General features: G+C 38.7%; 1 protein-coding gene across 1 annotated transcript; it reads left to right on the forward strand.

Annotated features, from left to right (window-relative positions):
* The first annotated feature begins 3,302 nt into the window (after positions 1-3,302).
* On the forward strand, positions 3,303-13,989 carry LOC148820009 (BTB/POZ domain-containing protein 3-like). Its single transcript, XM_088934317.1, has 4 exons — positions 3,303-4,054; positions 5,425-5,515; positions 9,129-9,247; positions 10,697-13,989. Exons 1-4 carry the CDS (start codon positions 3,747-3,749, stop codon positions 11,727-11,729), a joined length of 1,551 nt encoding a protein of 516 aa, XP_088790443.1. The 5' UTR covers positions 3,303-3,746; the 3' UTR covers positions 11,730-13,989.
* The last annotated feature ends 397 nt before the right edge of the window (positions 13,990-14,386 follow it).

Genomic DNA, 14,386 nt, shown 5'->3' on the forward strand with positions numbered 1-14,386 from the left:
GTGAGCCTCACCCTGGCGATTCCAATAGGACTTCAGTAAGAAGGGGCCCACTAAGGGGGGTCTTCGACACACTCGTCCTGTTTGCAAACAATAGATGGAGTTTCTGTGGATGCAGCTGAAGTTTGTGTGCTAGAAGCGACTTGCGTGCTTACTTTGAGGCCCACTTTTATTGTGGTTTCTTGATTCGTTTTAACGTTGCTCTACTTTTAAAAGCAAGCAATGAATGGCAATAAACCTCATACCATTTTGTTTGGGAACAGTCTTGGCTGAGGAATGAAGCGCCTTCTGCTCTTTCCGTCGGTTGCTTAACAACAGTTGTTTAAAATACTGCTTAAAATTCAGAGGAAACTCGGCTGGTAAGTGTACAAACAACTGCAAACATGAATGCTTCTTTTTATGTACGAAAATTAATGGAAGCGTTTGAAACTAAATTGCGCTGGCTAAATGAAACGTATTGTGGCTTTGGTGCTTAAATGTTTACTAAGACTTTGGGTACGGTATGCTCTGCTACAAAGTACATGTCTCGGTGATCAGTAGTTAAATTAAAAACTTTTATTTTCACTTGTAGCAAAGTCCTGTTCATTTCCTTTTTTACGCAGTTGCTGGCTTTGTGTAGTTATTATTTTCCTTTTGTTTTTAAACTAAAATTATTTTTAACTCTGCTATGGATAAAATGGAAGGAGCCATTTAGACAGAGATGGGGGGTGGGGGGGTGTGCAAGCTGGGTGCTGTCATTTTGATTTTAAAAATCAGTCGCCGCTCAGTCTGCAAATCAATGTTTCCAGCGCGGCTTGGTATTGATTCTGCTCGAGGTGAAAAGTAACGTGTCTTGATATTTGTCTGTAAAGGACACTAGAGATATTCACTGTAATATTGTTGCACCCATTCTTGCCTTTGTAATCGTCCCTCGCTGGCGTCGCAGGAAACAGTATGAAGAGAGCCGACGCCAAGCTGTTCCTAACACTTGGGAAATGGGAGCTAGTATTTTTTTTTCTTGGTTTGTAAATTCAGTATGAAGGATTCTTGTAGGTCAATGAAATCACCGCCTGCATCTCTACCCCCCCCCCTCCTTCCTCTTTTCATTCAAAATAGATTGTACTATATATGTTTTTCTTCAGCGCACTTAGCCTATATTTTATTAAAGGAATGGGACAGATACAAAGTGTCTTTCTCTGCCACGTTGATAGAAAAATCAGAACTGGCCCTGCATGTTTTTTGCTGTCTTAATTACTCCCATGATGATAATGATGATGATCATAATGAACGAGAAGGATGCATTCTGCAGCTTACTGTAATGTAAGCTACGATATGATTAGTTGTCAGCGTACACCATAAAAGTATTGAGTTTCAGCATGAATCTTAACTGCGACAGATAAGTCATTGAAAGTCATGTGTAGAGTCGGGGAATACTGCCTGATTGTAGAATCATCGTGCTGGGGTCAAAAGCCTACCTGAGGGAGATTGTGTGCGTTCCCTTCATTTTAAAAATGTTTTATGAGCTCCAGGGCATTTGTTTCAAATATGGATTTCGAAACCTGATACCTTTGTAGTTTATTTGCTAGGTAGGTCATTTATGTATAGAGATGAATATAGGTCGTTTGCTATTTCAGTATTTCGTGTTTGCAAAATTAGATTTCACTGGACGTGAAGCTTAACAGCAGGTCAGAGAATTTAGGCCAAACCTGGAAATTTAGTTGATATTGTGCAGTCTGAATTAGAGTGATGGTACTGCATCTGAGCGGGGGGGGGGGTAAATTTTATTTTTAATAAAGATCTTAAGGGTGAAACTTGTACCAAGACATTTATTCAACCCAGTAAGAAGACTGAGTCACTGGCCTTTCTGAATTGCAGAGCATCCATTAATGTACTATAACCAACCATAACAGTGCAGCAGTATTTGAGATATTGGTTGTGCAGCTGCACTTCTGCAAAATTATCCCAATTCAGCACAGTATCCAGTTGGTTTGCGATATAGAATAGGTGTCACATGGATGAAAACAAATAATGTTCTTATGTTTGATTATGCAACAAGCTGCTGCTTTTCTTTTTCCTCTTGGAGTAAACAGCTGTAGTCCAGATTTCTCCTTCTCCACATGCTACATCTTTCATGCGTGGACAGGACACCACTGATTTCAAACAGCCTCTGAATTTTAGCTACCCTGGAGAATGTGTGGTTTTAGATTGTCGTCTTGTGGGGTTGTTTTCTTTGAGCTTTTTTTAATTGTTCTTCATGGTGTTGTACGCAGTGGTTGCCTTTTTCTTTAAGCTCTAGCCTTACCATTGATCTTCATACACTGTATTCCCTGCCTCTGCTGTGTGAGCGGCTTGCCTGTGTCCGTACAGTAACTTAGCGTTTAATTGTCTGCTTCAGCAAAATGGAACAGTGACCTAAAAATTAAAATGTTACAAAATCACAAAGAGCACTTGAACATAACTGTAATGTAAATGCAAAGTTAAAAAGGAAAAAAAAACAAAGGATCAAACAAGTGTCATTTTGCATCAAGATGTGTATTTGGGCAAGATAATGCTGTTCAGCAGGGAGAAGGGAGGGTCAGTACTAACTAAAAATACCTTCAGCTTATCCCTTTCCCATTAAGTGACACTCGTGCCCCAATTGAGGTATAATACAGGTGAAAAACTGGTTTCTTTTTTGGGTTGTGAGAGGCAGACTTGACAGGGACATGGAAGAAACAAATGTTATTCCCATAAAAGACACCTTTGTGGAAAAGAAGTGAATTCACTTCTTCTCTAAACCTTTGAATCCGTCTTTCACCTTCATTATTTTGCTGTAAGGTCTGCCTGGGTTGTTTCATTTAGTGGAATTAAGAGCAGTGGCTAGTTTCTATGACTTTAAGTGTTTATCTTTTGTGTCTCTCCCCACTAACTATCTGGTAAAATGTTATCTTTTTACAGGTTTAAGTAAGAATGTGGGGGGAAAAACATAATAGTATCTGAAGTGTAGAGAGCTGAAAAAGCTTTTAAATCCTACAAAAGAGTGCATCTTTCTCTTTGTATTTGCTGTGTGTAAGTTTTTAATGCTGATTTCCCCAAATCTCTGATGGCCTGTAATGTTACAGAGAGAAAAATTACTACAGTTGATAAACTGCAATAAAGTATGTCACTGGAATACAAAAAGATGCTGTCGCTTTAATTGGGAGAGCTTTGCATATTCTAGTAGGCACCGCACAATGTTGCTAGATCCAATCACAGACACTGAGTCCAGCTATTGGCTCAGCTTCTCTGGACTCCTGATTCCATCTGCGGGGGTTACAATTTCTACTCTCCTCATCCATTCAACTCCTGTAGTCAGCAAAACAACCCAGCACAGACTACTGTAGCAGGCATCTCTCTCAGAATCCCTGGGAACTGTATCCTTGTGCAGACGTGGTGCTGGTAGCACCACTGCAGCAACACTAAATCTAGGTCTGTCAAACGAGGCAGAGCGAGCAAGCGAGCAAGGGAGAGGGAGCAAGCAAGCGATCGATTCATTTGATAACTTAAAATAATGGAGCGTAAGGGAGACTGTCAAGCACTGGATCAAACTTAAAAAGAGTCAATTACTTGATCAGATTATAGTGATCTACTTGCAAGGAGGAGGAAAAAAGTAATTCTGCTCTCAGAGGGCGAAATAAAAGAGGATTGCTGCTGCTAAGTGTTCTGCTGGCTGGCTCCTGCACTATCCCGGAGACTCTCTCCTTTTTAATGTTTTTGCATGTCACTCAACTGCTGAGCAGGTAAACACACTCATGGTAGATGCCAAAGGAAAGAACATGAAATGTCTCACTTTCTTCTTGATGCTTCCAGAGTCAGTGAAGATTAGGTCCAATAAAGGTTCAAAGAAGGGGAGCCCCACTAACTCGAAGTTGCCTCCAGCGTGCTATGAAATCATCACCTTAAAAACCAAGAAGAAGAAGAAGATGGCTGCAGAGATTTTCCCGACCAAGAAGCCAGCCAGTACCTCCTCGGTCCAGCAATTCCAGCAGCAAAACCTGAACAACAACAACACCATTCAGACAACCAACTGGCAAGGGCTGTACCCCACTATACGGGAAAGGTAGGTAAAGGGGGAGATTTCTCATTCGGAAGTATCTTAAATCAGCATTGACCTGCACCAGAATACTCACTACCAAGTTTGTAGACGGATATATTACAGGTGGTTTTTTGTTCATCATTAATTTAGAGGTACTGTACCACGTGTTGTAGTAACTGTATCTTTTTTTTTTAAATAAGGCAGCCTAAGTTAAATATTTTATTGCATGTAATATAGGCTGCTCTTTAGAAAACATGCACCTGGAGGTGGAGTGACCTTCAAGGACTTGTGGTATTTAAAAAAAAAACAACACTGTAAATGACAGTAGAAACCAGCCTCACGGTGTGTTCTGGATTACAGTAAATCATTCCCAGAAATTCATGTAGAAATATTAGTGAAAACTTTATATTTGATTAACGGGAGAGTATACTAGTATCGAATGCAGCCTCGTCCAGTGAATTATGGAGTGCATCTGCCTGGGCTCCAGTCGCAGGAGTAAACACAAGTGACAGGAGACCGTTATATGCAGAGGGTGTAGAGTATGCTCTGGGTTAAAGGAAATATTTACAGAAGAAAACCTCAGACTGGCAAGCAGCTCTTTGCATTCAGTAGGAGTGCTGTTGTTTTTTAAATGTATCGTGATATTTAAGTGTTTCTGGATTTTAGAATTTGAAGTTTGTTGAGACATCACTTGCTATGCTTTTGACATGTTTCACTTTTTGATTAAAGAAAATGACCCTTGCAGAAGGCATTTCAATTTCACCTTTCTGAAACGGATATGCACAGAATTTGCTGAAAAACTGTTCTGAAGGAACTGTAATTGCAACAGTTAAATTGTCAGGAATCAAAGCAATCTGTTCTTTGTAGTAGTAGTATTTTATTTTGTTAAAGGTTACACAATGTAGCAACTTATTTTTTTGGGCCACTCAAATCCCATGGCTGTGAAAGTCTGCTGCATTCTGTGGTGCCACACATCGCAAGTGCTTTTCCTCTTCATTTCCCCACAATAACAGTCTGTTTCTTCGTCTTGAAAGTTTGAAGCTTTTTGTTTTCAAAATGCTAATTCAGCTGAATTGCTGATTTTAATTCAATGTCCAAAAGTGAAGTGTTTGGTTCGTGAGTTTACTAGTTTTTATACTCCCATATTTAAACAAGCTTTGATGCCTAAAGAAGTATTTCTCACCTCTCGCCGTCAGACCCGAGTACTATAGTTTGCGTGCATTTTCCGAATCCTGCTTTCAAGAAAGAAAGAAAGAAAGAAATATCAAAACTACACTTACAATAGCAGATGCTGATTTTGCTTAAAAAAATCTTCTTTCCATCTCTTATGTTGGGTAGAGTTGTCCAAGTTAAGGTTACACTGATGCAGTGTTGTGTGTTTCTCTTGCTTCCAGAAATGCAGTGATGTTTAACAATGAGCTGATGGCAGATGTTCATTTTGTGGTTGGCCCACCTGGAGGGACTCAGCGGTTGCCTGGACACAAAGTAAGCTTTAACGGCAGACATTGACGCAGAGATGGTCTTGTGTAATCATTTCTTGAGAGTAGCACATCTCATCAATGGCAGAATAAAACGGAATTACTCTTCAATAATAATACTGCGTATCACTAATCCAAATTATTTGGTTCATTATTTTTCATAATGAAAGTAGAACAGCAGTTGCCAACATAAGTTTCTTTAGTGGTAATGTTTCATGGTTAATGTCAGTTACATTTATAAATTATGAAATTATTTATATTGATTCCCAATCAGTTGGTTTTCTTATTTTCAGATACATTTTTATATCTTACAAATCTTTTACTGTTCAAGAACCTAAGACTTTTTAATTGTACTTTGTAAAACAATTTTAAGAACAAGAATCTGCACTTCACTCTTGTCTGAAAGAGATCACTGGCAGTTCATAGTAATAGGTATATGAAATATAGACTATTCCATTAGGGTTTATTATTTCAAAATATATTACAAGTGGTCACTTGTGTATCCTTTCGTATTGTTTTTTACTCTTGGAGTTCTGTGATGTGGATTTCTTTTACAGAGATTGTGAAATTTATATTGAAACACCATTATATAACAGGTCAAAAGTATGGAGTTGCAAATGCAGTTGATTAAATCTGTGCTTGCAATGTTTAGTCTTTCCTTTTGCATATTTGACATCTTTAAGTATTTTTCTCTGTATTTATGTGCCTTTAATTCATTCTGGGCTCTTATGACTGCTGTCATATTCTTTCTTGAAATGCATTTTATTCTGTGAATTATTGCAGAACATTGCTTTTCCCTTGTATTATAACTGAGAAGTTTCTCTGTGCATCCTTATTTATGATTATGGATTGCTCACACATGCTTACATGATTGTAAGAAAGAAGATGCGGTTCTATGTAATAGGTTTTAAGAAATTATTTGCTGTGTAAAAGAATGTCAACCTAGATACTTTACAGAAAAGTTCTTTATGAAGCAACTTGAATCAACAGCATTAAGAATTAATGCTAAATGATCTTTGTATCCATTTGGCCACAGCTAATAAATATGTTGTGGCTTTTTATACATATTTATGTAACAGTCAGTAGGATAGCTGCAGGATATTTTAAATGTTCTTTTCCATTAAGGATAAAAACAGCATTAATAATAGAGGAATACTGAGGTCCATAGATTTTTAAAGTAAATAGGAAATATTTAGATAAATTTGGCAACAGTTTTGGGGGGTTTGATGAAGAGATTGGGATCTTCCCTAAGATTGTTGGGGTGCATGGGATTTGTTTAAACTGTAATTGTGAATAATATCCATGTTAAGAAATTCTGAACATTTTGACTTGTTTAACTGATATATTCATTCGCTAATAAGAGTTCATATAAACCTTTATTCTTTTGCCTTTTTTCACAGTATGAAACATCTGTGTCATTTTGAATTGGTTTCTTCTTTGATCATCAAGTCCCAAGTGAACTTCTTTAACAACCATTTATGTTTTCTGTCTGAAGTTTTTTTCTTCTGAAAAAGACCATCAGGATAAAAAAATAATGAAATCCTTGGGGATTATGCATGTTCATTTCTTCAAATCCTTTCACAGTGGTAATCTGAAAACATGATTATTAGACTGTAAATTTTCATACAGAATTTCTTTGATGAAAAGTATACCTTTCCTTTGTGGTAATCAATTTAGAAACTTAAGTAATTGAGAATTATTCAAAAGACTGGTAAAGAAATTTGTTTTTCATTTTTTCATTAAAAGTGTCCTGTGCTTTATGGTTTCCCAGGTTCTGTAAAGAAAGCAAGTTGTCCTTGCTCATAAAATGTTCACATACATGCCAGATGCTTCTGTTGTATTCTTGATTCATCACTTGACAAGTCAGGCTGGGAGGGATGAACTGTACTCGTTTTCCTACGCTTGAATAAAAACGGGAAACAAAATGAGTGATCTCAATGACTGACTGTCAGCTACTGGGTGGTTGAATATTCATTTATACAAACAGGGATACTTTCTTGCTTATCTCCTGACACCGTACATACAGTGTTGTCTGTAAGTATTTGGACAGTGATACAATTTTTTGTTGTTTCGGCTCTGTACTCCAGCACATTGGATTTGAAATGAAACAATGACTATGAGGTTAAAGTGCAGAATGTCAGCTTTAATTCAAGGGTATTTATGTCTGTATTGGGTGAACCATATAAGAATCACAGCCCTTTTTATACATAGCCCCCCTATTTCAAGGGACCAAAAGTAATTGGACACATTAACATAGTCTTAAATAAAATTGTCATGTTTAGTACTTGGTTGCAAATCCTTTGCAGTTGATGACTGCCTGAAGTCTGCGACCCATAGACATCACCAGACGCTGGGTATCTTCCCTGGGGATGCTCTGCCAGGCTGTCATTCAGCCATTATCAGTTCCTGCTTGTTTCGAGGGCTTTTTGCCTTCAGTCTTGTCTTAAGTGAAATACATCCTCAATAGGATTCAGGTGGGGTGATTGTCTTGGCCAGTCAAGAACATTCCACTTTTTGGCCCTGAAAAACTCCATAGTTGCTTTAGCAGTATGTTCGGGGTCTTTGTCCTGCAGCAAGGTGAAGCGCCGTCCAATGTGTTTTGAGGCATTTGGTTGGATCTGAGCAGATAAGATGCTTCTGTACAGAATTCATCCTGCTGCTGCCGCCATCGGCAGTAACATCATCAATAAGGATAAGTGAGCCAGTTCCACTGGCAGCCATACATGTCCAAGCCATGACACTACCTCCACCATGTTTCACAGATGAGATGGTCTGCTTTGGATCATGAGATGTTCCTTTTTTCACCACACTTTCCTCTTTCCATCACTCTGGTTCAGGTTTATCTTCGTCTCGTCTGTCCATAAGACTTTGTCTCAGAACTCTACAGGCTTTTTTATGTACTTTCTAGCAAACTGTAACCTGGCCTTTCTGTTTTTGAGGCTTACCAGTGGTTTACATCTTGTGTTGAACCCTCTGAGGTTATGCTGGTGTATTCTTCTCTTTATGGTGGTCTTTGACACATCTATTCCTACATCCTGGAGAGTGTTCTTGATCTGTTCAACAGTTGAAAAGGGTTTTTTCTTCAGGATTGAAAGTATTCTTCTGTCATCCGCTGCTGTGGTCTTCCGCGGTCTACGAGGTTGTTTGCTATTGCTAAGCTCACCAGTGCGTTCTTGCTTCTTAATGTGCCAAACAGTTGATTTTGACACACTTAATGTTTTGGCTATGTCTCTGACCTTTTGTTAGCTCTCTTGTGCATGATCTAATGATGCAATGACACACAGCTGGCCAAGAAACAACTGAGCAGCCAATTGTCCATTTACTTTTGGTCCCCTAAAATGGGAGGACTATGTATAAAAAGGACTGTGATTCCTATACGGTTCACCCAATATAGACGGAAAAATACCCTTGAATTAAAGCTGACATTCTACACTTTAACCTCATAGTCATTGTTTCATTTCGAACCCAATGTGCAGGAGTCCAGAGCCAAAACAACAAAAATTGTGTCACTGTCCCAATACGTATGGGCTGCACTGTATGAATTACTGACAACTTTCTCTAAAACTGTGGTCATCTCTGTAGCGGTGTGCTAATTGCCATCTCCCTTCTTTCTTTGAAAGTATGTGTTGGCTGTGGGAAGCTCTGTGTTTCATGCCATGTTCTATGGTGAACTAGCAGAAGACAATGATGAAATCAGAATTCCAGATGTGGAACCTGCTGCTTTCCTTGCGATGCTGAAGTAAGGCTCCTTTCACTGTCACTGCTGATACCTCTTTCCCCTCTTACTCCAGCTGAAAGGCTGTGGGAGAATTTGTTTGTCTGGAAATTCTCTTTTTTTTTTTAAGCTCCCTCGTTTTAAACTCTTTCAAGAGGTTAATGGTATTATCAAAAACTTGCAGCATAATTTTTAGTCCCTGCGGTTTATGCCTATAAAACATAAGGAATAAAGTTGGGTAGTAATCTTTTATCTAGATGATTTAAAAAAAAATGTTTTTTAACTAATATCAGTTCATGACTTTTCAAGATTGAAAAATAGTTTCTTGAACCAATTAAAAGTTCTGCAGTTAAGTCATGCTTTTTTGCATTGGTGTTTATTGAACATTGAAGTATTGTGTGTTGAGAATATTTTCTTAGATATTGAAGAAGAAAATATTTTACTGATGCATAGTACTAAGACCAAACATCAGAAATATAAATGATGCACAGACCAGAGCTTGCCTTTAAAGGGCATAATTGGTGTCACTTATAGTTCCCCCTGTGATTGCTCTACCATTTCCATTTCCACTTAAAAGATGAAGGCCTGTTTACACTGAAATATTGAGAAACTTGATAAATTCCAACAAAACAAAAGTGTAGCAAAGAGTGTGTGTGTCCAGCTCATATTAGTGGGTCTGCTGATTTTTACTGCTTCTCTGGTACTGGTACTGGTACTCTTTTTTTTCTCTTCCCTTTTCAGCATGGTACCTTATGTCTGTCAACAAGACTCAAGACAACAGCAGGCTTTTTTGTAATCTTTTGTAGGAGTTGAAGGCTCATAATTCTATTTAGCAATCTTTAGCAGTTCACAATTTAAAATTATTTCAATAGGAACAGACTGGTGAGGTGTGTGTAGAACAGGGGTTTCAACTTAATTCTTAACAACCTATATCAGTTCATTAGCAGTATAGTAGGACCAATGTGGCAGTTCTTCCTAGCTCTCTGGGTGAAGGTGCTTTAAAGAGACCTAGCTAAGCTGCAAATTTACAGGCCCTCCAGGACCAGGACTGGGCAACCCTTATTAGAGGATGGAGATCTTACAGTGCTGTGGAATACAATATTGTAAACTTTTATCATTGGCTTATGGAACACACAGTACTAAGTACTTAAACCTTATGTTGACCTCTAATGTGAATGAGCAAAAGGGGTGTATTTCATATAATCATTCTTTTTAAAAACCTCCAGTTGTGTGGTTTATGATGGTACCCCATATTTCTGTGCCCAACAAGTATGTAACAAAACTACTGACGTAATGGATCAATTCAAGTCACTGAACTGTAGACACAAGTCAAAACTTATATTACATGACAGGCAGCACGTACTTGTTTTTCCAGTTGTCAGTACTGGCTATTGAAGACAATTTAAGTGAAAGGAAAGACGTAATTGCATGGAAGTTTAAATGGGAGTCTTACTTTGCTGTTGTCATTTACAGGTACATATATTGTGATGAAATTGATCTGGGCGCTGATACAGTACTGGCCACTTTGTACGCTGCCAAGAAGTATATTGTCCCTCACCTGGCTCGTGCCTGTGTCAACTTCCTAGAAACGAGCCTCAGTGCCAAGAATGCCTGTGTTCTGCTGTCACAGAGCTGCCTTTTTGAGGAGCCTGACCTCACCCAGCGGTGCTGGGAAGTCATTGATGCGCAGGCTGAGCTGGCCCTTAAGTCGGAAGGCTTCTGCGATATCGATACCCAGACGCTCGAGAGCATCCTGAGAAGGGAGACGCTCAATGCCAAGGAGATTGTCGTCTTTGAAGCGGCGCTAAATTGGGCCGAGGCTGAGTGCCAAAGGCAGGAGTTGGCCGTCACCATAGACAACAAGCGCAAGGTCTTGGGGAAAGCGGTTTATCTCATCCGAATCCCCACGATGGCTTTGGACGACTTTGCCAACGGGGCCGCCCAGTCAGGCGTGCTGACCCTCAATGAGACAAATGACATTTTCCTGTGGTACACGGCAGCCAAAAAGCCGGAGCTGCAGTTTGTGAGCAAGCCGAGGAAAGGCCTGGTCCCCCAGCGCTGTCACCGCTTCCAGTCCTGCGCCTACAGGAGCAACCAGTGGCGCTACCGAGGCCGTTGCGACAGCATCCAGTTTGCTGTAGACAAGCGGGTTTTTATTGCTGGCTTTGGCTTGTATGGGTCCAGCTGTGGCTCAGCTGAGTACAGTGCCAAGATTGAACTTAAACGTCAGGGGGTCATTCTGGGGCAGAACTTGAGCAAATACTTCTCCGACGGCTCCAGCAACACCTTCCCTGTGTGGTTCGAGTACCCAGTGCAGATTGAGCCCGACACTTTCTACACAGCCAGCGTGGTCCTTGATGGCAACGAACTCAGCTATTTCGGACAAGAAGGCATGACAGAGGTCCAGTGTGGAAAGGTCACTTTCCAGTTTCAGTGTTCATCTGACAGCACCAATGGAACAGGAGTGCAAGGAGGACAAATTCCAGAGCTGATATTTTATGCCTGAAATATAGAACCTGAGTTTTTTTTTTGCTTTCAACCTGCTCTGGCAAAGTCTTGTTTTAATTGTGTTTACTAAAGCAACTTCAATAAAACTTATTTTGTACTGTTACTGCTTTTACCAGAAGAAGCATGGATATACCCAACTGCTACTTAATGTACTATGCATTCATCTGTTTTATTTATTTTGGTTCAGAAGCAATTTTATGCAATGTGTTCTGCACTGATTTTAAAGACAGGTGCATTTCTGTTTAACTCTATAATATTATAAAATATTGACCCTTTTGTGGTGATATTAAATAAGCTGGTCTTGTATAGCTATGCTGTAAAAAGGCATTAAATATATAAAAACACTGGTAAAACAGTTTACTTTCACCTCAGAGAAAACTAAGCTGTGGTGTTCTAACAAATGTTAGAATTAGCACTGGATTCTGCTGTTGTCTTACATATTTTACTGTGTATGTAGATGTGTGTGTGTATATATATATATGCACTTAATCCACGGCTGTTTTGCCTTCTGAAGATAAGAATTAAAAAAAACTGGAGGAATTTTAAAACTTGCCAAAAGATTAGATGTTTATGGATGTTGACTTGCCCATATAAGCACAGGCACAATGTAGCAACAACAAGCAGTACATAATTTCTTTTTATAATTTTTTTAACACTTAACCCTCAAGAGTACATTTTTAACTTATAATAGGACACCAAAGTTTTACCTGTAAAAGGATATTTGTTCTTTTAACGCATTACCCACAGAACATCTTGCAATGCTGCTTGTCAGCATTAGTGCTCTGTGTTGCATTGTATGCGGAAATTGAAAGACTCCATACTTGATGGAATATGCTTATGAGTACAGGACTAGACTGCACAAGCCCTGGTCAGTTCCACACCCTTCCCTTCCCATGTCTGTTGGAGAAATGTTCTGTGAAATTTGACATGGAAAACTTCTTTTTACATTTCTTGTGTTCCACACTCCTGTTCAAACTACTGACCTCAACCAAATTTGTTTTCCTTAAAATTGATTATCTGGGGCATTTTTCTAAATGTCGCTGATAAATGCTTAAAAACTGCAACACAACCATGCCTGATGTGGCTGGTGTCAGGCTCCTCGCCTTTGGTAAATAGCTTGAACCATATGACTGCACCCTGATGAGGTTGTTTAAACTGCAGGGTCCTACGTCTCCCTTCTCTTATAAAAAGTAATCTTTTCTTGGGTAATCAGCATTTTTATGCATATTGTTAAGAGCTAATTTTCCTTTAAATTTTTGTTAAGCTTTATTTTTTCCATGTTCCAGTTTTGTTTCATCAACACAGTACAGAGCCTATCAAGCTTATTTTGCCCACATGATAGTGCTCATAAGGCACTTAAAGAAAATAGTTCCAGGACATATTTGCTTACCCTTCTCTGGTAGTTTACAGCAGAGCATGGAAATAGTGTACTGTTTGTGTATCTTCAGTTTACATTTTCTGGTGGATTCTGTTGCACTCAAAGGGAAGAAACTGGGACTTCACCAAAGAAAGACATGTCTTTGGGCCTTGGAACAGAACAAAGTTATCTAAATGCAGTGTGTTTATTCCTCTTTTGCAGTGAGAGTAATGCCTTTGTTTGTGTTCATTAGCTGAATTAGAAAGTAGTTTTTTGATAATCAAAGCAGGTATATTCAGTGATACAGGGTACTGCCCAGTAATTCCAAGCACTGTAGCTGTTAGCACAGCTCCTACTTGTAGTGTGCTGGTCAATCATCTAGTGTCTCCATTAGCACTAAATGTTTGAGACTGTATACAGATGAAAAGCCAGTAGCTCCTCTTAGTGAAGTTACATATTTTGTGTTGTTTGCCTTTATTGTTCTTTATCTCACCAATAGAAACTCAACACAAGTCTCTTCATTAATGGAAACACAAGGTGATTTTTCAATGAGCATATTACAGTCTATTTTTTGCCAAATGCCTTCTTTGACTTTGAGTTTAATATGTACATACAAAAACTGAGTGCTGTTTTGATATGAGATCTCTCAGTCATGAGGTAGAATTTATTTCACCAATTGTAAGATTTTCTTTTATTTTTAAACAGCCCGTATATCATTTGTTGTTGCCTGTTGTTCTCTAAAACCCTGAGACCTGTTAACCAAGCATAATAGAAATGAAGGAAAACAGTTAATGAAGGAGCTCACAGTGAATGTTATTGTACTGTACTTTTGTGCAAGAGTGCCGATTGACACTTGAATGTGTATGATAGTTGAAAATTAAAATAAAACTGGTTCTGTAAATTGCTGTTGTTTTTCTTTACTGTGATACGCTTAGCCATTAAAATAAATTTCTCTTCCTATTGGCCAACATAAATGGGAATGTCTGTTAACTTCCATCCTTATAATTTGTGACTGGTAAGACTTAAATTGTGAGTATCCTGAATTATTGTTACTTTATGTCCTTCCTTGCATTGTAGGCAAATGACATTATTGGTTGACAGATCTACAGTATGTAGTTCATAATCCTGCAGGGAAGAAGGATGGTTTTAGTATTCTTCCTTAAAAATTAACTATGTCACTGTCGATCGGGTATGGTATTGTTATGGTTTTCTTTAAATTTTGTGTTTCTTCTTTTTGTACATGGGTTTTTTTGTTGTTGCTTTGCCCAGTCATAAGCATGACAAGGTGACTTATATTA

This window comes from Atractosteus spatula, chromosome 15 (genome assembly GCF_055471065.1).
Source record: "Atractosteus spatula isolate fAtrSpa1 chromosome 15, fAtrSpa1.hap1, whole genome shotgun sequence".
NCBI classification, from domain to species: domain Eukaryota; kingdom Metazoa; phylum Chordata; class Actinopteri; order Semionotiformes; family Lepisosteidae; genus Atractosteus; species Atractosteus spatula.

Bases quoted from the DNA above. Each gene is read 5' to 3' on its own strand.
- LOC148820009 (XM_088934317.1), top strand. From the start codon at position 3,747: ATGGTAGATGCCAAAGGAAAGAACATGAAATGTCTCACTTTCTTCTTG. The intron at 5,516-9,128 runs GTAAGCTTTAAC...TTTCTTTGAAAG, and splicing joins AGCGGTTGCCTGGACACAAA to TATGTGTTGGCTGTGGGAAG. The intron at 9,248-10,696 runs GTAAGGCTCCTT...TGTCATTTACAG, and splicing joins GCTTTCCTTGCGATGCTGAA to GTACATATATTGTGATGAAA.